The following is a 22,880-nucleotide window of genomic DNA, read 5'->3' on the forward strand; positions in this document are numbered from 1 at the left end:
CAGCATGTTGCAATAAATCAGCTTTAGAGATAGTAGTTTGGAAAATGCCTTTAATATAATATTTTAAATTTATTGTGTAATAAGATTCCATTTACCTTCCTCTAGACTTATGGTACTGGCTCTTCTAAAATTCTTAATATGGTTATTTGAAACAGAGAAGGGGAGAATTTTACATGGTGACACTGTTTTTCAGCATGTACATTAGCATTTTCGCCTATTAAGCTACCTTGACGCTAGTCCTCTCTTCCTATTTGATTCAGTTTCCTTATCCCATGTACTGCCTATTCAACTATGTGGACTAAGAAATGTCTAAATTTGAACTAAAGAGTAATAAAATTATTTCAATTTTCAAAAGAGGACCAATAATTGTACATTTTTTAGGTTAGGAGTCTATCAAATGATTAAGGGAAAAGTAAATGCTGAAATTGTTTCAAAAAAAAAAAAAAAAAAAAAAGAAAAAAAAAAAAGAGAGAGTAAACGCTAATTGCTCCCTAAGACTTTCTAAAGTTAAAAACCATTGTATTGAGGTGCATGCATCTTGCAAAAAAACTAATTTCAACTTCCATCACTGTTTTGCAGAAAAAAACTCCAAGCCCTGAACAACACTTCAGAATTAAGCATATGGATAATGAATAAATATTGACAACCACAGGAAAATGTATCACTTTACATTTCATTGTGTATCAACTCACTTCCTATTGAAAAAACGCAAAAACTGCCTACCAGGCTACCCTCTACCAATCCTATGTAAGTATGTGTATAAATGAAACTAGATATTACAACAAAAATCAGCACATGCCATATATATGGCATATTCCCATATTCCTGTGAACCATTTCTGCCCATTCATTCTGGATACTACAGGAAATCTGTTAACATAATCGGCTGCAGTAGCTGTCCAGAGAGGAACAGAGGAAGATGAGCCTATGATATCTTAGTTGCGCCGTAGCGGCATCATTAACCTCAACATATCCATCCAACCTCCAAGGCTTCTCACTTTCTCAGGATGAATTGTGCTTCCATGGATATAGGATTCTCAACATCATAAGAATTTGGATCGTTTCTTTTCTCTCTTCCTCTCTTTTCTGGATCCATTTTCTTTGTAATCATTCTTACCGGTGCTTCCATTCTCTTTGACCTTCCCAAACGATTTTGATTTCGAAGCTTTCCTCTTCTTACCAGAGGAAGAGGGACTACTACATTCGGCATTGCCACCACGAGGCAGTGGTTCTTCTTCATAATCATTGTCAAATTGCCAATTACATAAGATATCCTGCTTCTCATCATACTGTGAATCCAATGCTTCACCAGCGCCTGGAAGTAAATTGTTGAAAGTCAACTCGCCTTTAATTCCTCCCTTTCGTTCCAGCAAAACTGGGTCTGGTCTAATAATTGTTCCAAGTATACTTTTATAAGGACCCAAATTCATGATGGTCTTGGTATTTGTAAGTGTCGCATAAGCCATCATGAATGCTGATCTTATCTGAAGAGGGAAACACAACAGTTGAAAATTTAGCAGCAGAGTAATAAGCAATGCTCACCAATTCGCCAGTACAAAAGATACAAACTATGTTTGAGAGCTCAGCTCCAGATGAAACAGCAAGAGCACTAGATTCAGAGAGTAAAGACGTTCAAGCAACCAAAGTTCCAAATAAACACTAGACATGCATCTAGATTCAGCTGACGATGAAAGAGCAAGAGCACTAGAATCAGAGAGTAAAGACGTTAAAGCAATCAAAGTTCCAAATAAACACTAGACATGCATCTAGATTCAACTCACTATGAAATAGCAAGAGCACTAGAATCAGAGAGTTAAGACTTTCAAGCAATCGAAGTTCCATCTAAAAACTAGATATGCATCTAGATTCTAGAGCACCTGTAAGAACAAAGTTATAAAAAAAACAGAACTACACAAGGTCCTAGAAATAAATTTTACGACCCTAAAAATAGCCCCAAAAAAAGAATGCAATTGTACATGACACAGATGATTCACCAAAATTAATCTATTACTTACAACCACCATAGCAATAATAGAAGTATATCATGTAACAGAATCTCTCAATAGTGCTTAATCTGGCTTCTTTGGTTACAAATTATTTTACCTGTGCCCACTAACGGTCTGTATGGCCATTGTTCAATTCTAGAACTTCTAAAATCCATTAAACCAAATTAACAATTAGATTATCTTCAGTTTGCATTCTTATCATTCAACAAAGTTAAAGACACTTTAAATGGTTGCAAATTTGTTATAAGCTTAAAAAAAAAAAACACTAGAAGGCTTAAGCTCTTAATTTCTATGTAACGGCATCACAGGAGAATATGCCCCCGAATAGCATCTTTGTTCACTCTTGAGTCTTAAAATATGTAGGAGAAGATATTATTAGAGAAATAATGCAAGGAACTATTATGTGCAACATTTGCTAAAAATGAATGTTACACACTGTGCAACAAATGTTTTCTTTCCTTTCAACTCTCCAAATTCAGATATGATAACTGTAATGCCAATTTTTGTTTTTACAATTGATATTCATGTTGTCAAAGTAAGTAAGTTTGACTATATCTTATGAGTTGCATAAAAGAAAAAATGTTACTCAAATCATGTATGATTTCATTAGATTCATTTAATGTGCATCTTTAAAATATATATATACATATATATATGTATATATATATGTATATATGTATATATATATGTATATATATATATATATATATTTATATTTATAATGTCACTAGTGTGCAATTAAAGATATTGATGTCCAAAGATGTGCATTAGAGACCGCATACAATGCAAGTGAGTAGAGCAATGACAAGTAAAGTAAAATCTTCAAAGAAAAGGAATAAAGGGTTGAAGGGAGGAAAAAGTAAAAAAAGGCTGCATAGGAAAACTCAAAGGTTACCATCCTGGATAGATTAGGGAGCTGGATGTGCTTATCCCATTCAATAAAAGGCAGGCTCTCATCAACATTATTTTTACTCCAATGCCTTAAAATTTTATATCACTAGGATACAAAACCCAAAAAATTCAGTGAGTTCTCCATTGAAAATGAGCAGAAGATGCATAGAAGAGGGTGACTAAGGGAAGATATAAAGACAAAACAAACCCAAAATAAAGTCACTAAGTCAGGATTAATTTCCTATGCAAAGCATTTAAACGTAATGGTGTCTACAGGATCCTACCTCAATATTTAAAGCATCTGCTTATTTGTTGTAATTACCCAAATCCTCTCATGGCATGTACAATAATGCAAGATTAAAAAAGGAATTCGCATGCAGACAATGACCCTTATTTAAGTATAAAACTTTAACTGCAGAGAATTCAATGATCACAAACCACCAGCAGATTAAACAAATCTGACTAATTCAAAAATGTGAACGGAGAGAAGAACAGAGTTGTCAAGGAAAAGAATATACCTGAAAGTAGTTGAAAGAGTTCTTCCCTATGTCATTTCCAGGTGTCTGCATACAAACAAAAGATAGTGTCTGCTGAGTAAAAGGAAAATTCAACTTTCTAAGGAAACTAAGAGAGCTAACTAACCATTTTTAACCTAGGAGTATAAAGCGAAAAAGCAAACTTCTCAAGTATCACAAGCACCAAAAAAATAAATATGAAGAACAGCAGAAGTAAATTTGAGAGAAAAAAGTGAAGTTTGACCTGCGGATCTTCTATTGATATAAGAAATGGGCGTCCCTTAGTTTGGAACCTGGAATGCAAACAGAGAATGACGTGTTAATATGAAAAACCATCATCATAAAAATTTAAGCCATCAATCTGTCAAATGGCCAAAACTACATAGCAACACATGATTCTTCAAAAAGACAAGAGTTTCAAGCAAAGAAAGGAACATACCCCTTGCGACTCTTTAAATAAAAGGTTCCTGTTCCATTGCAGGACACACCAACATCCCAAGTGTTTAATCTATGAGCATAGAACTCAAAAAATTTAACCTGTTTGCAAAAGAAAAAACTGCTTATAACATATGTAGAGAGGCATGCAAATTAACAGTAATAGCTATGACTCACACATGCTTCTTCAATGTCCTTTAAAATTAATTAGGGAAAAAACAAATTAACAAAACAAAGAGCGAATTCAATCCCAAATGCTATCCCAAAGTTAAGATATGTACAAAAAATACCTCTAATCAGTATTCCCCAATAAACAAACCATGCATATTTTCCAATATATATAAGCTACAATAAGTATAGTATTACCCTTTCCACACTTAACCTATTTGCAAAAAATAAATGCATTACTTCCTCCATTTTTTAAATGCAAATTTTAGGAGTTGATTAGAGTAGGTAAATGTGCTGCTTTATCAATATAATTTGAATACCAAGATTAGACAAGGGTTAGGTACTACATGTATAAATTATTCTGATTAATTTGTCCATTCACAATGCTTAATCTCTACCTCAAAGTGTGTTCAGAGATAATTCTGCTTTCGTGGAAAGTAAGGAAAATTGAGACAAGTAGTGGTTAAAAAAGTTGTAAATTTTTATTCCTATTTTACAGCTGCCCTTTATCATCTCTCCTCTCTTTAAAAACTGTGCAACAGCAACCAACCCCCCCCCCCCCCCCCTCGGGCAGGGACGTGTTTAATAAAAAGTATCAAATTATCAGTTGTATTACTGAAAACTGCAGACAAAATGCTACTTAGGCCCTAATTTCTTCACCTACAAAAATAATATTCAGTAAAAATAACTTAAGTTCAGTAAAATTCATTTCAATAAAATAAAATAATTCAGTTCAGTTAAAATAAATTACAATCTAAAAATCAATAATTTAAAGGACTGATATAATAGAGAATCAATAAAAATGATCAATAAAAATAATTTTAATTCACTAAAATTAATTTTAGTCAATAAAAATAATTTTAAGTTCAGCAAAAATAATTTCATTTCAGCAAATATGAGGTGAAGAAAACAAGGTCTAAGATAGAACTTCCAAATTTAATTTAACCTGTGGGTGCCCAGGTGGCACTGTAAATAGACCCCGCAGTTACAAAATGGAATTTCCTTGACATTCATCAGAAGATAATGGATGAAAGTTTCATCATTAACTCCTTTTAAATAACCGTCATGAATTCATGCACATGCTTCAATCTTTAATGGTCAAGTAGATGTCAATGCCAGTTGCGAAAATAGGACAACCTCACTACAGAAGAGCATCACTTTGACAAACTTCAAAATGATAAAAGAAAGGAACTAGCATGAAGCAGCCTCAAAAAATTACCATCAATACCATGTGTCTCAATGTTCTGAGAAAAACACATGGTCCTCATCATTTCAGACTTATAGCAATTGCTAGTAAATTTTAGTTTATTAAATATAAAAAAGACTGTAAGCGAAATAAACTGTAATAAGGTATATGATAGATAAGGAAATTTTGTGACTCTCATTCCCTGTAAACAATGAAGTGAGAGAGAAAATTGAGATTTCTTATCATCGTAACATACCAATAATATTCCCAAGTTCTGCTCTGGAGACCTTTGGCAGTCATTCACACTCTGTATACAATTAAAAGAGGTTACAAAGTCAATACAGAACATTTACAGAAAATTGCAGGTTCAGTAACACAAAGGCACTAACTTATAATTGGCTAATAAGTATATAGAGAAGAAAGATAGTCTTACAGAAATTACTACCTCTGTTTCATATTATTTGCAACTATTTGAGTAGAACGTGTCTAATCATTACTAATAATATGAAAAGAAGGTAGTTGAATAAACAAGCTAAATTTCTTCTTTGGTGTCAGGAGTCATAAAAGAGCAATAATACTGAAAATTTCACGGCATTCCCTCATATTGTGCTAACAGGTTTCAAGAGACAGAACAGATTCCCAAGCATAAGATGGCAATCTCTTTATTCACACTTAATAATCATATCACATATAAGAGAAATAATTCATTTTTATGATCCAGTGGAGCACATATTAAGAACGAATTTGGTGAGCTATTCCCGAAGATGCCTCATTTTGAAATAAATAATGGAAAAGCAATTACTAAAAACCAATATAATAAATATCATGTGGGGCAGAAATTAAGAACGATTTGTGTAATAGACTAACATAAGGAACGGTAAGATTGGTAGTCTAGTATTATTATTAGGTTAGAGTCTTTAGCTTTAGTATAAATAGATAGAGAAGGGAAAGTAGAACGGGGGCGGAAATTTGGTGGAGACCCTTTTGGCCTAAAGCCATTATTGGAGAGTTGTGAGCTAAACTCACTACCGAAGATTGATAGCCTTAAGCTATTATATTATCGTTTGTAACCCTTCCTCCATTATCAATCAATCTTAAAGCTTCCATCTTTATTATTTCTTGCAACTTATAAAAATCAGATTATCTAAATTATTCACAGAATCAATCTTTCTCTATAATTTTAGAGTTATTTGCACGAGTAAGTTGTCGTCAACACCAGTTCATTGCACTTGGTATCAAAGCGGTGTTCCTGGCTGTCCGATGCCGGAACCACCACTACGAAAAAAAAAGTTGGTGTTTGTTATTGCTGGAAGAGAGGCATCACAACTTATGAACAATTGGATCCATGAGGGATTCGCCTACATTTCCAGCAAGAGAGAGCATGGAATTTCGGATCTAAATGACGAACGAAGAGTCCGATTTGAGCTTCAACTTCCAGAGTTTAATGGAAGAAATTTGGATTTGGATGAGTGGATTCTTCAATTGGAGGATTCTTTCCAATTTTTCCAGTTAAATGAGGTGAAAGTAAAGGCTGCCATTATTGGACTTGATGGCAAGGCGTTACATAAGTTTGAACGCGAACACCAATGGCAACCATTTCGTGATTGGCAAGAATTGAAGAAGTGGTTGCTCCGATATTCTGGGTTGTGTCGACCAGAGAAGAAGGAAAGGAGTGAGGAACCTCAGAAACTATCAGAGAAGATGGATGAAAAAGAACTTTAAGTAGATTTGAGGGTGGCAAAGAACGAGAAAGAGGAGGACGTGGGGGAGCATATGGGTTTTTCCCTATGTTATGGAGGTTCACACGGGGGTCTCCCTGGTGGGCCAAGAAAGGTCATTGGAAAAGCAAATGGTGAAGGTCGCAGATCTAGCGGTGGCCAGGCAGGATTGCCGGAGAAGAAGTTGGCGAAGTGAGTAAAGTTGGCGATGGCAGTAGCTACTCTGATGGGTGTCCGGGTTCTTTGGTGGCAGTAGCATGGCCTGGAAAGGTGAGGATAGTGGTAAGACCACCAGCAGCGGTGGCTTGAACGGGGGCAGAGGTGGCATCGTGGAAGGAGGGTCAGGTGCGAAAGGATCTGGTGGTATTGGCGGTGGTTTTATTGAAAGTGGAGAGGGGTCAATTGAGGAGTACCCAGGAAGCTTCATGGAGAGTCCTACAAGTTGGAAGAATATTCCAGAGAAAATTACTGAGGATATTACAGACAATACCTTAAAAGATGACGTCAGCATTAGTAGGTCAAGTGCTTTTTTTTGAGTAGAAGATAAGTCTAATGTTGGCTCTCCACCGTCAATTTTAAAACCATGTACTCCCTACACTCAACCCAGCCCAATTTCAAGTAAGCCCAATCTTCCACTACCATTTACAGTTTTACACCTCCCAAATACAACTCTAATCCAAAAAGACACTGCCCATGCACAAATGAAAATCTTGAGCCCATTTTATATCACCTAATTTCACAGCCTACACCCTCCATGAAACCCGTCCAGCCCCATATGTCAACTCCTACCCTCATTGCTCCATCAATGTTCAAGCACAACCTTCTCAGTCAGTCTTCCAAGCTCATGTCTAGTTACCATTCCTCCAAGCCAACATCTACAACCTGAATCATACTCCTTGACAATTCCTTGCAACATCCAGGAACACTTCATCACAGCTTTCTCTGTAAGGGAAGTAAGAAGCCTTACCAACGAGGCATTGGAAAGACAATGTAAGCCAGGCATCTGTTGCAAAAATGTCATTGTTAATATCTGCCAAAGCTGGGAACTTAGCATTAGTTACTGCCAACAACCAGAGTCCACTTACTACTATCCTACATGTAACTTCCAAGGCTACGACACAACACAATCTCACTACGAGTTATCTAACAGCTTCCAAGATTATCTCACACTTGTTTCTTCACAAGAGACATTAAGAGAACTCACCACTGAGGAACTTGATAGATTGTGGAAGCCGGGCACCAAGAATGAGAGTGACAATCACTGTCGAGGCCGGATACTAAGTGCTGATTTCAAACCACCTTGAGGACAAGTTGAAAGTTTAGGGGGGCGGTATTGTAATAGACTAGCATAAGGAAGGGTAATATTGGTAGTCTAGTATTATTATTAGGTTAGAGTCTTTAGATTTAGTATAAATAGATAGAGAAGGGAAAGTAGAACGGGGCGGAAATTTGGTGGAGACCCTTTTGGAGAGTTATGGCCTAAAGCCATTATTGGAGAGTTGTGAGCTAAACTCACTACCGAATATTGATAGCCTTAAGCTATTAAATTATCGTTTGTAACCCTTCCTCCATTATCAATCAATCTTAAAGCTTCCATCTTTATTATTTCTTGCAACTTACAAAAATCAGATTATCTAAATTATTCAAAGAATCAATCTTTCTCCATAATTTTACTGTTATTTGCACAAGTTGCCGTCAACACCAGTTCATTGCAATTTGGTGAGCAATTCCTAAAGATGCCTCACTTCATAATGAAAAAGTAATTATTAAAACCAATATATAAATATCTTGTTGGTAACACTAATACAAAATTAATAGATATGTAGAGTACATTAGGTTTTAAATATCAATTTTCAATCCCTCCCCTGCTCCTCAAAGGATAAATCTGACGAGTTATTCGACAGATCAATAGTAAACACTAAGAATGAGGAGGGAACTACGAGCAAACAGAAGGAACAAAGTGCCTTCTCTTTCAGTCTTTTATTCTTGTGATTTTTAAGGGTGTAGGTGTGTGTGTGTGTTGGGGGGGGGGGGGGGGGGGGGGGGGGGGGGGGAGGGGTGGTTAGGGGGCCAAACAAGAGAATATAAAATAATATTCTTATTTAAAGGTGTTCTTCATTTCTTCAGAGATAATATGAAACTTTAGAAAGAGTGATCAAGAGGAGAATGAGGGAGAAAGCTACTTCAAGAAATCAAATTGTGTTCGTTGCTCCACATATTTACAGTGGAATCTCTATGGTCTCTCACACAAAAAACAATACAATAAAGCCTCCTATTCACCAACTCTAAAGATTAAAGTTTCACTTACTCGCAACATAGCAATCAGCATGGCAAGCAGTGCATAAGAGCCAACTCCTCCAGAGTAAACCTATAATTGAGCAGAGATAATGAAGTCAAATGGAACTTCAACTCCCAAGCATATGAAAAGAAGTAGACAGCATATTGCAACAATGTACCTCGTTCAACTCTCTCTGCTGCAGGAAAACCTTAAGAATCAAACAGAGAGGCCGCAAGGGAGGCAACCTTGATATTGCATCCTGGAAAATATATTACAAAATATATTATTGAGCTATTCATGTTAGACAATAAAAATAATAAATATAGCCAGATCAGTAAAGCAAGAAAATAAATTAAAACCTACAGTAGTAAAAATTAAAAAAACCCATCATTTCAAGAGTGGAATAGTGTTCAAGATTTATATCCAATACAAGATATGCGGCAAACTTCAAGTTATTAATACTTATAATGGTGTAAAATAATATAGCCATGCATCGATTAAATCTCGATCCAAATCCCAATTCCTGAAAGTAAAGAGATACATGGATGCTGCAAGGTGGGGAACCAAATAGAATGAGAAACAGAGAAATATTGGGTTTATCTATCCATTTGTTGCATCCAGGTTGGAAGCTCCCATATTTAACAACTGTCTTTGGTGCCTAAGGCTGCCTCCAAACTCATCTACTTGCTTCACCGAGAGGATAAAGGAAGGACATAATCCAGATATCTTCCTACATTTTCCATATACCACCACAAGTCTGGACAGCTTAAGCAATTTATGTAAAAAATAAATCAAATTCTAGCCAAACAGAAACCCAATAATGTCACATCAGCCAATTATCATATAGAGAACTCTTTTGATACACAGCCAGCCATTGAAAGGCTCCAAACATTAAGATCACCATTCCATTCTGTATCTTTAAATTGTGCAATTTACCAAACAAGGAATGTACGTCCCAAACTAGCAATTTCATAGAAAAGTGATGCAATCAGAGCAGACAGATCAAATATTTGAATATTTCAATCATAAAAATGGAGGCAGCTACTTACATCCAAAAGGATTAGAGCTCATCAGATTGAATTAGCTAGTTTTTAAGACATACTATTCACTTCTCCAAATATAAAAAAAGGTAATTCAGAAAACTACCTATTAGTTATCGAGGTTTTTAAACAACTGCCTAATAAGTGTGTTTATTTAAACAACTACCATTTATCAAGTCTTAATTCGAGCAAAACGACCAAAAGACAGATTTCGTTAGCAGCTTCCATCAATAAACCTCGCTTAACAAAATTTCCCTCCCATTCCAAAATCTTCTTCTCTTCACAAATCCAACAAAATCCATTTAAATTCAATAACTTTTACTCAAAATCCACCATCTTTCAACATTCATGCAGCAAATTGAAAACCTTGGCAATTTTCATTTTCCAATATAATAAAATAAAAAAATTATAAGTTTCAAATCGGGGTTTACAATTGTTGAGAATCTTGAGATAGTTATTCAATTCTTTAGATTAAGATTGTCAATTGATAGTTATAGTTCTATTCTTGGGATTAATCATTGGGAAAACTGAACCCATTGCAAATTACAATTACCGCAAAAATTGTAAACTTTTGTTCATTGCATCTGGAATTGAATGGAAAGAGGGTAGAAGAAAAAAAGAAAAAAAAAAAAAAAAAGAGAGAGAGAGAGAGAGTAATTACTTAGGAGATTTGAATAGTGAATATACGTTTTAACTTATAATAAGGACTAATAGGTAGTTGTAAAGGATGATTGTCTTAATATAATAATTAAAAACTGCAAATAATATGACTATTTAGAAGAATAGCTACATAATAGAATATTGAACTTTCTATGAGAAATAGGATTCACCAACCTGGATATACTCAGCAGCTTTGGGACCATTGTCAACATCAAAACTACAACAGCAAAAATCCATTAGATTCCAAAGCAAATGTAGATATGATCAAGTAAACACTTATAATCCAAATATTACTAATCAATTCATTTTCACTTCAAGAATATTAGGATCACAGTGTGCTTCATTGAAGTGGCCGGCACGTTTTAGTATTTTAATTTATTGCACACACCTTGACCATCTTTCTTCTCATGTTTTTTTTTAACTATTTCCCAATCAAGCTTTTCACCAACTCTCTATTACTACATAATCAAAAAACTTTTATTAAGAGAAGTAGACTGATTACAGGGGAATGGCTTATGTAGTTATGTGGTGAAAGTTTAATTTCCAATTACTGAAATTAATGCATTAGACCTCTCCAACCACCACCCCTAATTTTTCTTCCTATGAAACTATTGGAATTCATTCTGGTAGCCTCAAACGGAATGTTTCGATCAATCCAGCCCACATTTTATTTTAATTGGTAAAACAGAATAGTACTTTAAGCTACCAAGAAGGTGTTAACTTTACTCAAAAGGAGGGCTACAATAAAAAATAAAAATAAAAAAAACATCATGCCAGTGACTCAATGCATCACTTAGAAGTCTCCTAAAAGGAAAAACGAGTAAACGAAAACTCAATCCCACAATCCATATACAGGACCACCATCGCCACAAAGTCAAGATATAATTGATCCACAAGTCCACACCCAAACCAGGATAATAAGAGGAGCCCATACACTTCCTTTTGATGATCCACTGATTCCTTTACATAGATGCTGTGTTACTCAGACTCACCAAAAAGTGTCAAACCCACAAGACGTTCTTTGACACTTTGACTCTGATACATCTAGATTTCCAAATTGCTATTCTTCAAAGTATCACACCCATGTCCAACACGAATGCAGCAACTTTTGGTGAAATATCCGTGTAAAATAGCATCCACAAGTACAACAAATATCTTTACCCACATAATCAGCAAGATGCAGATTGTTTCCCATATTTACTAACACCACAAGCAACCTCAAAATTTCTAATACATCATAATCAAAATTACCAAAAAATTCCCTAAACAGCTACCATGCCTACCACGCATAGGTGATTGAATGTAAGATTTCTTCTGAACCATATTCAGAAAAGCAATATCATTTATGACTCCATAACAAACATAAAATACAGACAACAACAAGAGCCTTTGTTTGTGATGATATCCAAAGTCAAAGGCTAGTCATTTTGTAAGCTTTGTATCCAAGCAGAGAAAACTGAGGAATCAAATTAAAAAAAAAAAAAAAAAAAAAAGCAAAAAGAAGCCTTTCAAACAGAACAATCTAGCCCTCTGCAGAAATTACCTTGTCAAAAAAAAAAAAAAAAAAAAAAAAAAAAAAAAAAATCAACAACAACAAGGCACATGATATTGAGTAGAAACCAAAACAAAATAACTGAAGAATATTCTGTTAATTCATAGGTGCATGATACTCCCAAAACCCAATTGAAGACCAAGGCTAGTACTATAGAGCACATCATCTGATTCCCACCAAAAAGACAACATAATATCCATAAATTCTACAGAGCACATCATCCGATTCCCACCAAAAAGACAAAATAATATCCATAAATTCTACAAGGTAAAACCACAACCAACCAACCACAAACCAGGAATCTCGAAAAAACAGCAGTCAGCCAGAAGCTCTAGAATTACATATAATTTCCCTCTATAGTACCCTACAAAAAACACGGAAACAATGCTGCACAAGCCTTAGATAGCTTCCAGGAAAAAGAAAGTTATACAATTAACAAGAGATGAACATTTCTTTCCTCAAAGGTGCTGTGCTATTTGGAATCCTCAAAGGTGCCAAAATTGTTAAAAATATTTGGCTGATCAGATTTCTTTTGAATGTTATTCGATTATAATCCAAGAATCACATCCAAGCGTACACAGATAGCAGATAAAGGCCATTCAGTTACAGAAGAAGATGAGATAATTTTATCACAGTAGAGAAAAAATACTTCTCTTCCGAAATTCCCATCAACGACACGTCATTGCATAACAAGTGACTGCCATTAAAAGCTGTTAAGATAAAAGCAGCCACAAAATCTTTTATTAAACTCATTATGTGAATAAAAACTATTGAAATTCCATCATTAATAAAACTTTGTCATATTTAAGTCACTAAATTTCAAAAGCCTTTATGTTGCATTACAAACAAGTAAAGAAACCAGGTAAAGTGTTGTGTAACAGATGACCAGGGGTGGTAGGCAAATGAAGTTAGAAATAAATATTCAAGTCTTAGAATTAAAAGGTCCAGGCGCCAACAATACAGAAACGGCTTGATTCACATATACAATGATGCCAAAGTCAAACTATTGGTCGGTAGCGGTGATTTGTATCATAAGAATCTCAGTGTTAGGAAAATTGAAAGTATCAACCATATAACACAAGCCAGAGCCAAACTCAACATAAAAACACTATGTTCTGCCAAACAACACCACTGCCCCCTGTCACAACTCACTCACATGTACATCACTACATCTAGTAATTGGTTCATACTTCTTTTCACATTAACCTTCATAGACACACACAAACACACAGATATACCAGATCCAAAACTCCCAACAGTAGAATATAACCAAGCATTACGTAAACCAGTTCACACACTCCCAACATTAGAGGACAACTAAGCAATAGGACAGCACAAAGAGCAGAAAATACTGCTACAAAACTAGCTTTCACATTCTAGGCTGCCTACAACCAATTGCTGCTCACGAAAAAGAAACACATGAGCAAGAAATAGAAGATTACTTTAGAGAAGATAAGTAATTAACCAAAAGGGGGACAAAAAAACAAAAAAACAGAAACAGAAATTGGGAAGAAACCAGTAAAAACAAGGTACACAGGAAAAGATTTACCCACAAAACTTACAGTACTACTGCCAAAGCAGTATCATACTTTCCATTCATTTAATTGAGAGGTAAGTCTAAACGCAAGATTAGGTTCAAGACATAGAATGAGGGCAACAAAAAGTAACTTAAATCTTGTAAATAAAGACAAGGGTTACAAAGAGATATTGAACCCACCTAATGTCAAATGCAACATCAGTCACCTTCTCCAGAAATTTAATAATCGGCACCCTAGCTTTACCAATCACCTGAAAATCCATTCACAGCATGTTAAGTTAAATACTGTGTGTCCAGTATACATAAAAACGAAATTACAAATAGATAAAGCAAATTCCAATTATAAAGGTACCCTAGTTAATGAAATGAAAATGGAAAATAAAAATTATTAACGAAATTTCAGAAAGCACAATTCCACAAAACGATTTCCTTTTTGAATGGAGAATGAAATAGTACTTCCCCCGTCCTTTGATTATGGCAACATTTTTTACTTTATACAAAAGTATATGTTAGTATATGATAATTTGTTGAATTACACTAAAGAGGTTGACCCAAGGAGAGAAGACGAATTCCTGTGAACTACAGACTACAGAAAATTATCCAGCACCTTGACAGAGAGAATCACTGAGTAAAGTGAGGTGATGAGTGGACCTGTCATACAGTAGGATTTGATAGGGTATCGCCATGTTTGGACCAAATTTTGGCCAGTAACTTCAAGGAAGGATCAAATGTTTGTTTAGGACTCAAAGCAGTTATATCCAGGTGGTCAGCCAGAGGACAGATTTTAAGACGCCCATTCTTTTCCTTTCTTTGAGTAGGACAAATGTGACCATGGCATAGTAATATGCAAAATGTGTCTCACAAAATCACGTCATAATAAAGATTCATAGCCAGATCCAATCATACAAATGATAAAGAGTCCAATGAAAGTCAGGCTAGATCCATGGATACAAATAGCTCATGAGTCATGATGACTTGTGTAGGAACATTCTCATGATCTCATTTCTTTGCCTTTCATGCAACGTTTTCATGTAAAGTATAAGACGAGTCAGGATGTATCAAGTAAATAGTGCAGAGGACAAACCCACTTTTCTCAAATCAATTTCATTTTGGGTTGGTTTATGGCAGGTCTACTTAGCATTGAGTAATATAGTTTGACAGCAAGAAGCAACAAGGCATTGGTTAGAAGTTCAGCACCAGTGACCAGTGTGTTACAGATGAGAGAACAGATTAACAGAAAATTCGAAAGAAGCAAGACTTGGGTCATCTATGTTCGAAAAAAAAAACCATGTATTTCATGCACATATTAAAACACTAAGCCAGAATCATTCTTGGATATGTATTTTTTCTGATAGTAGTTACATCCATAAGTTCACTCTACAAATATATAAAAGCATGTGAACCTTTTTCATGTTTCATAAAAGGCTAGCACATAGGAGAAACCTTTTTCCTGATAGTAGTTACATCCATTATGGGAAGCTTATACCAATTACTCCTCCACTCTCTCTAGCTACTCAGCTCCCAAATATTCATCCTCGATTAGAACTCCCAAGATAGTAACTTGAAAAAATTAAGAATAGACTAACTTAAAAGGCAAATGTGCCATGTAAGACTTCAGTGACTACAAATCCATTCTCCATATATAATGATACCGACTCAATATCCTTGCTCCTTTACAAGTTAGCTTATTGAGTGTTTTCCAAATATTAATAATGATCTCAAATAACAGTAAAACAATACCACGACTACTCATACTAACTACATTTGTGCTAAATTCTTGAAATGGCATATACCTGCATCTTTTTCGCAATACCCTTTTGTGACAATGCCCTAGACAGAGCTTGTAAGCCAAGTTGTGGAGTTTTGATATTTGATTCGAGAATCACAACCTGCAGTTAACAACAAAACTTATGTAAGACCTATATGACAAAATTTTAACGCATCACAGTCATACAGCATAAATTAAAAAAAAAAAAATGGTTCCTAATAAACGGGCACAATTTTTTTTTTTTTTTTATCCAGCTATAAGAATGAATTCAGATATTCCTGGCCCCTTGTGGAGCTATAGCTAATGTAAGGCCAAATTATTTTCATGGAAAAATCCCATAATTATCTTTTAAAATTTGCAATATTTCCTCCAAGCTTTTCTATATTACATGGGATACAGTTGTGAAGGGGGTAAGAAGAGAATAAAAAACACAAAACAATTTAAAGGCAGCAGTATTTTTGTAAGATTTAAAAGTGCTGCTGCCTTTAAGAGGAGAATAAACAAACACAAAAATACTGCTGCCTGTAGCCCTGTTGCTTTTAATCATGTGGTTTGATGTCTCCAGTATTCATCAAACCACAAGAATAAAAGCAACAGGACTACAGGAGACATCAAAAACAAATCTCAATAACTACCAAAAACTATAACACAACACTTATGTCAATTAACAGACAAAAATGCAAGTTAAGCAAGGAAAAAAATGATATGAAACGTAAAAATCAGTAAAACACTTTGAAGGCATAAAAACATACAGAATCAGTACAATTAACAAGCATTAGAAGACAAACACCCATTCAGACCAAAAAAAAATTGCAACATCGCACACGCCCTTATCTCCCTTAGATTAACCCACTCCTTCAAACCCCACCCCCCCAAACACACACCCATGACCCATTGACCCCGCCCCTGATTAAAAATTAAATAATTAAATAAAATGAAACTGGAAAGCTTGAGTGATTTAGATAGGTAGGAAATAGGTAGTGGACGGATCTAAAGTAAACAGTAAACAGCAACATGGAGTACATCACAGCTCTAGTGTTAGTCTGTTATATAAAATGTTTTAAATGATCCACAAAACTAGACTTTACTCAAGCATACAGCCGTACATCTTATCTCATAGGCAAATATATTAAGAGTAAGAGCTCTTACATTACATAATATCACATGACTACTCATTCATTGCCCAAAAAACACATATTAGTAAGAATACTTCACTAGATTAACTAAATAATATAAAATGTTAAATAAAAACAGCAAAATAAAATAAACTAACAAACTGAGCGGCCAAAGGAACTAAGCCTGAAAAAAGGAGGCAACATACATACATCAATGTCACTTGATGGCAGATAGAGACCTGTTCTATATGACCCGAAAACCTCTACCTGAAAACCAATAGAAATAATGAACCACACTTAGAAGACCTGTAGGTGCAACAAAATAATTAAATAAAAAATAAAGGAGGCAAAGCCATGTATGAGAATCAAAAATACCCTGCAATTGGGCCATATATATTTGATAACATCAGATACACGTTCAATGGCTGCATTGCGTGCTGCAGCTTCTTCAGGAGTTGGGGAGAGAAAATCACAGAAGTCCAGGATCTCTGCGAGGCCAAGTCAAAGGTCATATTATAAGCAAATTCTCTATTCCACTAGTTATACAACCATAAAAGTATTTCAAATTTAAAGATGTAACACAGAACATAGCACTCATACATTCAGAAAGTTGAATCTTTGTTTTTTGTGAAAAAGAACCTGGTGTACAGTGGGGGAGAAAAGTTTATTGTTTTAGGAGCTTTTTAATATTGAAAGAAGATGCAAAAAACCTTGGTCCTTCAATAACAGAGTGGAGGCAAACAAAACAAACATATTATATACATTGCTCATTATCTAAACTGCTAAAAGGATCCTTAACTGCCATTCCTGCTGATAAAGATGTGGCTCAAATATTCTCATTTACAAGAGGTGCATGCCGTAGTTTCTTCTTAGCTCTAGTCCATTAACAGGTCGACCCAACTTGTCAGTTCTAGGACTAGGTCCAGGAAAGCAGCAGACAATCAACTGGAAACAGCAATTGCAGCAAACAAGTCCAAAATTTTAATCCCATTAATATCAATCAATTAAAGCCTTAATCCCATAAGTGGGGTCGGATAACATGAACCAAATTTGATTATCCCGTGTAGTCATCGACATAAATCTTCCTCCTTCATTAATAAGCTACAAAAAACTCACAAGTGACCTAGAAGAAGACGCAATGTCATTGCACCAATTTCAGCAAAATTTTCTTGACCCTCATATTGGCTATAGGCTCAATAGCAAGTTCACTGACCCTTCCCGCCTATTTTAGCAAGGAAAAAAAGAGAATGAACAAAAGGTTGCAGCGTAGTTTAGCCATCAGCATTCATTAACTACTTATAAGTTCACCACCATAGTAATTTAACTACATAGCCATATCAACGAAGTCCAGGAAAAAGCTTGCAAGAGGTATATCTTTCTCATTGTAGGTAGAGTTCTCTTTCAAGAAGGCAATTGATTTCTTGGAGTATGACATGGAACAAGTTGATTTCCAAAACCAGTACATTTCCTTTCCAGTATTCATCACCCTAAAGATTTCCATACAAGTACACAACTACACACTTAATCCAGCCTGTCTTCTTAACCTTTTTTTTTTTTTGGAAAGCAAAACAGCAGAGGGATTTTTTTAAAAATGTGTAGACAAGCCATAACTGAGCATCTTACTTGGGAATTTGGGAACTATAAACTTCTAAAACCTTGAGCTCATATTCTGCCCAATAGTCAACCAAACACCGATGGTTCAAGGTAAAATAAAAGGGAAAATCATTAAAGTAGGCAAGGATTAATACAGATTCAACATTACTTAGAGAAGATAACAAAAACACATGCAGCAAATATTCTATAACCTTCACTAATCTATTGACTACTGAGTACTGCCTCCCAACAAGAACACTTTGTTTGGATAGAAGGAAATGGAAAGAAAAGAAGGGAAGAAAAAAGGAGGGGGGCAAACTCTCTTGTTTGGGTAAAAGATTGAGGGAAGGAAGGGAAAGGAGAGGGAGGGATCCATTTTCCCTCTCTCTTTAATAAGCATCATCCCTCCAAATTTAGAGAGATTTGGACGGAAATGGAGTTCACCTCCCCCTCCCTTTCTTTCCCCTTCCCTTCCTCCTCTTTCCCTCCCCTTCCTTTCCTTCCTTATTTGCTATCTAAACAAAGCGTAATACTCTCTCCATTTCTGTTTCATTAATCATTTTCACTCTTCGGAAATGTCACATTAGTTGCAATCATGTCAAATTTAGTAATTTTGCTTTGATGAAATACCAGTTGAACAAGTAACTAAACACTTAGGGGATGTTTGGTTAGCTATAAGATATGGGTTTTGTATGGAATTGGAATCACTAAAACCCATACTCCTTGTTTGGCTCATAATTATTACAGGTTTCATACCTATGGAGCCCACCATCTAAATCCCCCCGACATATCTGTTCTCATACTGGGGAAGGGGTGAGGAGGTGGGTTTGGAGGAAACCCATCCTTAGAATTAGCCAAATTACATGAAATTAATTTTTTTTTAAATCCAACTGCTAATTACACTTTTTCAACATCTAGCCTTCAACAATTTCACACTGTCACTAGCCATCCAGATCACTTACACTTTAATTCTGAAAACTTGCCGAAATAACCTCCACCACTACCGAATTAGAATCACACGAGGGAGGTGGATTTGGAGGAAACCCATCCTTAGAATTGGACAATTTTAGGAAAAAAAATAATAATAAATAACAATACTACCAATTAATATTTTTCTCAGCATCTAGCCCTCGACAATCTCACACCATCACTAGCCATCTACATCACATACACTTCAACTCCTTGAAAACTAAGCAACAAAACCTCCACCACTATAAAAATCAGAACCACACAAGGGAGATGGATTAGGAGAAAACCCATCCTTTGAATCGGCCAAATTCTAGGAAAAATTGTTTTTACAAAAAAAAAATTAATAAAAATAAAATCTGCTAATTACAAATTTTCTCAGCATCCAGCCTCAACCATTTCACAACATCCCTAGCCATCTACATCTCATACACTTTAACTCCATGAAAACTAGCCAACATAACCTTCACCATCCCCAAAGCAAATGACCATTGTCAACACATCTATTTTCTAAACCTTTGTGTGGCCATTATTTAACACCTAAAGTTTAGATCTAGATATAAGATGGTGAAAAACAGCCATTAAAAGTAAATTTTTTCACCTTATTCTACTATCAAGGCATCTAATCAGAGGGGGCACGACATAGCACATAGGCAACAAGATAAAGGATGAAGAGGATGGAGAGTTAGGCAATAATGGAGTCACAGATGTCTGATTGTTTTACAAAGAGCGGGGAGGGGGAGAAGGGAGGATAAAGTTGGAATCAATAGTCATACATGAATCTGGAGAGGTTAAAGGGTAGCTAAAATGAGAATTCAATTCTTGAGGTTTTATGTTTTATATACACAAGAGCAAATAAAAGGAATTAGGAATGGAGGTCTAGGTATCATCCATTTTAAACCAAAAAATTTGAAGCCAAACCCCATATTTGATATCATATGTGGAGCCATATGCCCCCTCATCTACCTAAACCCTCATGCTTTTATTCTCTATCATCAATAGGGGAACTACGCAGGTAAATGAATTGTGGATTAACAATATGAGATATGGGTTTGGAATGGTTGAAACCCATAGAAAGATTTCTATTTTTGGCGGATGAGAATTTATATGAATTAATGAACTACACCAAAAACATGGTCATAGATATCAAGCTCCAACCCCATATCACCTAGTTTCATTCTTGATTCCAATTCTATACCACTTTGCCAGCCAATCACCCTCTTAATTTAGCAAATCCCATACCCTTCTCACTTCCTCTATCCTCTTTCTATGCTTGTGTGCCATTTGGTTTGGTAGCAACTAAATAGAACCTAAGGAAGTAATTCCCAAGAGTACACTGGGCTCAACATTACATTGACAAGGCATAACATCTTCAAAATTCTTGATAGCACGCAAAAGAAGATGTTAGAAAGACAAACAGTTCTTGCAAATTCACTACAGTTATGGTGCCTTACTTCATACACAAAATAGCCTTATATGCTAAAATGATGATGCCTTCCTGTGAATATTCATGGAGCCCAACAACAACCAGCTTCTCAGACATCTCAGATGCTTGAACATTCACACCACATAAATGACCAAATATAGAGTTCAACTGAGAGCTGATAACACTACAATCCAGCGTTAAATTCATGACAAGTCTTCTGCGGACAGCAGCTCATATATACAGAATAGTAATCTTATCACAATACGGACCACATCTACGACTGTATCCCATGTTATTCAAGGAAGAGAAAAAGACCAATAACACTATGCTTGGATAGAGTAAAATGGAGGGAAAGGAAGAGAAGAGAAAAGAAGGGATGCATCATCCTTTGTTTGGATATCTAATGCAAGGAAGGAAGGGGAGGGAATTGGAAGGATCCATTTTCCTTCCTCGTTAATAAACAAAATTCCTCCATTGTTACAGAGATTTGGAAGGAAAATGAAAGTTCACCTTCTCCTTCCCCTCACCTCCCTTTCCCTTCCCTCTATTTCCTTCCCCTCCCTTCCCCTTCACTATTGTCATCCAAACATAGTGTAGTTCTTGTTCATGTTGTTTCTTCAAATTGATGAAAAAAATAATATAGTAAAGAGTTTAAAACAACAGTAGTAAGGCATTCACAAGAAAGTCACGCCTCACACTAAATGATTTGCAATGATTAATGAGTGAATTATTACTTTTCAAAATCAAACACCCTCGTACTTGCTATACGTTCAAATCAGCAAGCAATGTCTGTACATCTTCCACCCCTTACTCCTCATCAAAAATTCTGCACGGATTGCTATTGCCTATTCTCATATACCCGTTGCTTATACAAAACAAGGTCAGTATGCTTCCATTCAAATATAGCAAATATGATTAAAACAGGCCCAAAAGACACGCGACTGGTCTGTTATTCACCAGGTAAGAATGAGGAGAATAAGCAAAACAGAATGCCTCACTCATAGTTTCACCCTCAGTAGCATGAACTCACAAACTATCAAAAAAATCACTTTCTCCCAAAAACTCCCGTTCCCATGAAACTTCTAGCAAAATTTATACCAAGTTAACAACCCACATAATGAAATATTTGCACACCTCGAAACTTGAGTATATATTTAAATCCTCAAAATTATAATTAATGCCCAAAACACAGAAAATTACTCCTAACAGTCCATACCCAATAATTTCCACATCAATATACAATCTTCTACTTCATAACAATCCGAAAAAAGGCTATACTCCTAAATTACAATCACCAATAACACCAAAACAAATAACATACATATATTTGCATAACATAAAATAAAACTATAATCTTTGATACAATTTACACAAATTAAACTAATCATAATATTCCAAATTTACCTTTATGAAGCTGAAGCATAGGACTCTTGAACCGACAATCGGCCCGAAACCAACCACTCTCGAGCGTCCACTCCGGCGTCCGATCAGCATAATTTTCTCTCTCCTCCGCAGCAACCACCTTAGGCGGAGGAGTTGGATCAATTACTTCATCCGAAGCATCATCGACGTCAAGGGAGAAGTAATCGGTTGCGGCAGCATCAGTGGAGGCGGGCTCCAATGACGTATGAGAGATTTCATTGCGGAACACTACGTAGTCGCCGGCGTATTCGCCGCCGGCAATGGTGGTTTCGACGGCGGCGGAGGGAGGTAGGAAAGGGCTTAGGGTTTCATAGGAGTATTCGCCAACCGCCATTGCAATTGATTCGAAGCTTTCTTTGCTTCTTCAGTTTCATACAACTCTGAATACAGTAAAAAGGAGTTTTGTTTATGGGAAAAAACCTAGGGTTTTTCTTTTGCTTTATTAGTGATATGAAAATAACCGAAATTAATTAATAATATGAAAATAATAAAAGGACTGAAATACCCTTTTTCAAAATAAAAAACTGATTTGCCATTTCGCTTTTTGTTTTTACATTTTCTATTTTGCAATTCATTATATTCGCCAATTTTTTTCATTTCATTCA

General features: G+C 35.5%; 1 protein-coding gene across 1 annotated transcript; it reads right to left on the minus strand.

Annotated features, from left to right (window-relative positions):
* Window positions 1–606: 606 nt before the first annotated feature.
* On the minus strand, window positions 607–22,676 carry LOC145604769 (uncharacterized). Its single transcript, XM_081660719.1, has 13 exons — window positions 22,258–22,676; window positions 17,244–17,356; window positions 17,079–17,135; window positions 15,779–15,874; window positions 14,166–14,236; window positions 11,071–11,113; window positions 9,375–9,455; window positions 9,227–9,286; window positions 5,457–5,507; window positions 3,851–3,948; window positions 3,656–3,704; window positions 3,415–3,459; window positions 607–1,483 (listed from the first exon to the last, which is right to left on the minus strand). The coding sequence occupies exons 1-13, from the start codon at window positions 22,607–22,609 to the stop codon at window positions 1,043–1,045; spliced, it is 1,557 nt and encodes a 518-aa protein (XP_081516845.1). The 5' UTR covers window positions 22,610–22,676; the 3' UTR covers window positions 607–1,042.
* Between the last annotated feature and the right edge of the window lie 204 nt (window positions 22,677–22,880).

Source organism: Chenopodium album, chromosome 22, assembly GCF_948465745.1.
Source record: "Chenopodium album chromosome 22, dcCheAlbu1.1, whole genome shotgun sequence".
NCBI lineage: Eukaryota > Viridiplantae > Streptophyta > Magnoliopsida > Caryophyllales > Amaranthaceae > Chenopodium > Chenopodium album.

Coding starts and splice junctions, on each gene's coding strand:
- LOC145604769 (XM_081660719.1), bottom strand. CDS start 22,609: ATGGCGGTTGGCGAATACTCCTATGAAACCCTAAGCCCTTTCCTACCT. Junction 14,237..15,778: donor GTATTGCGAAAAAGATGCAG/GTATATGCCATT, acceptor ATGGATTTTCAG/GTGATTGGTAAAGCTAGGGT. Junction 11,114..14,165: donor GATGTTGCATTTGACATTAG/GTGGGTTCAATA, acceptor TTGCTGTTGTAG/TTTTGATGTTGACAATGGTC.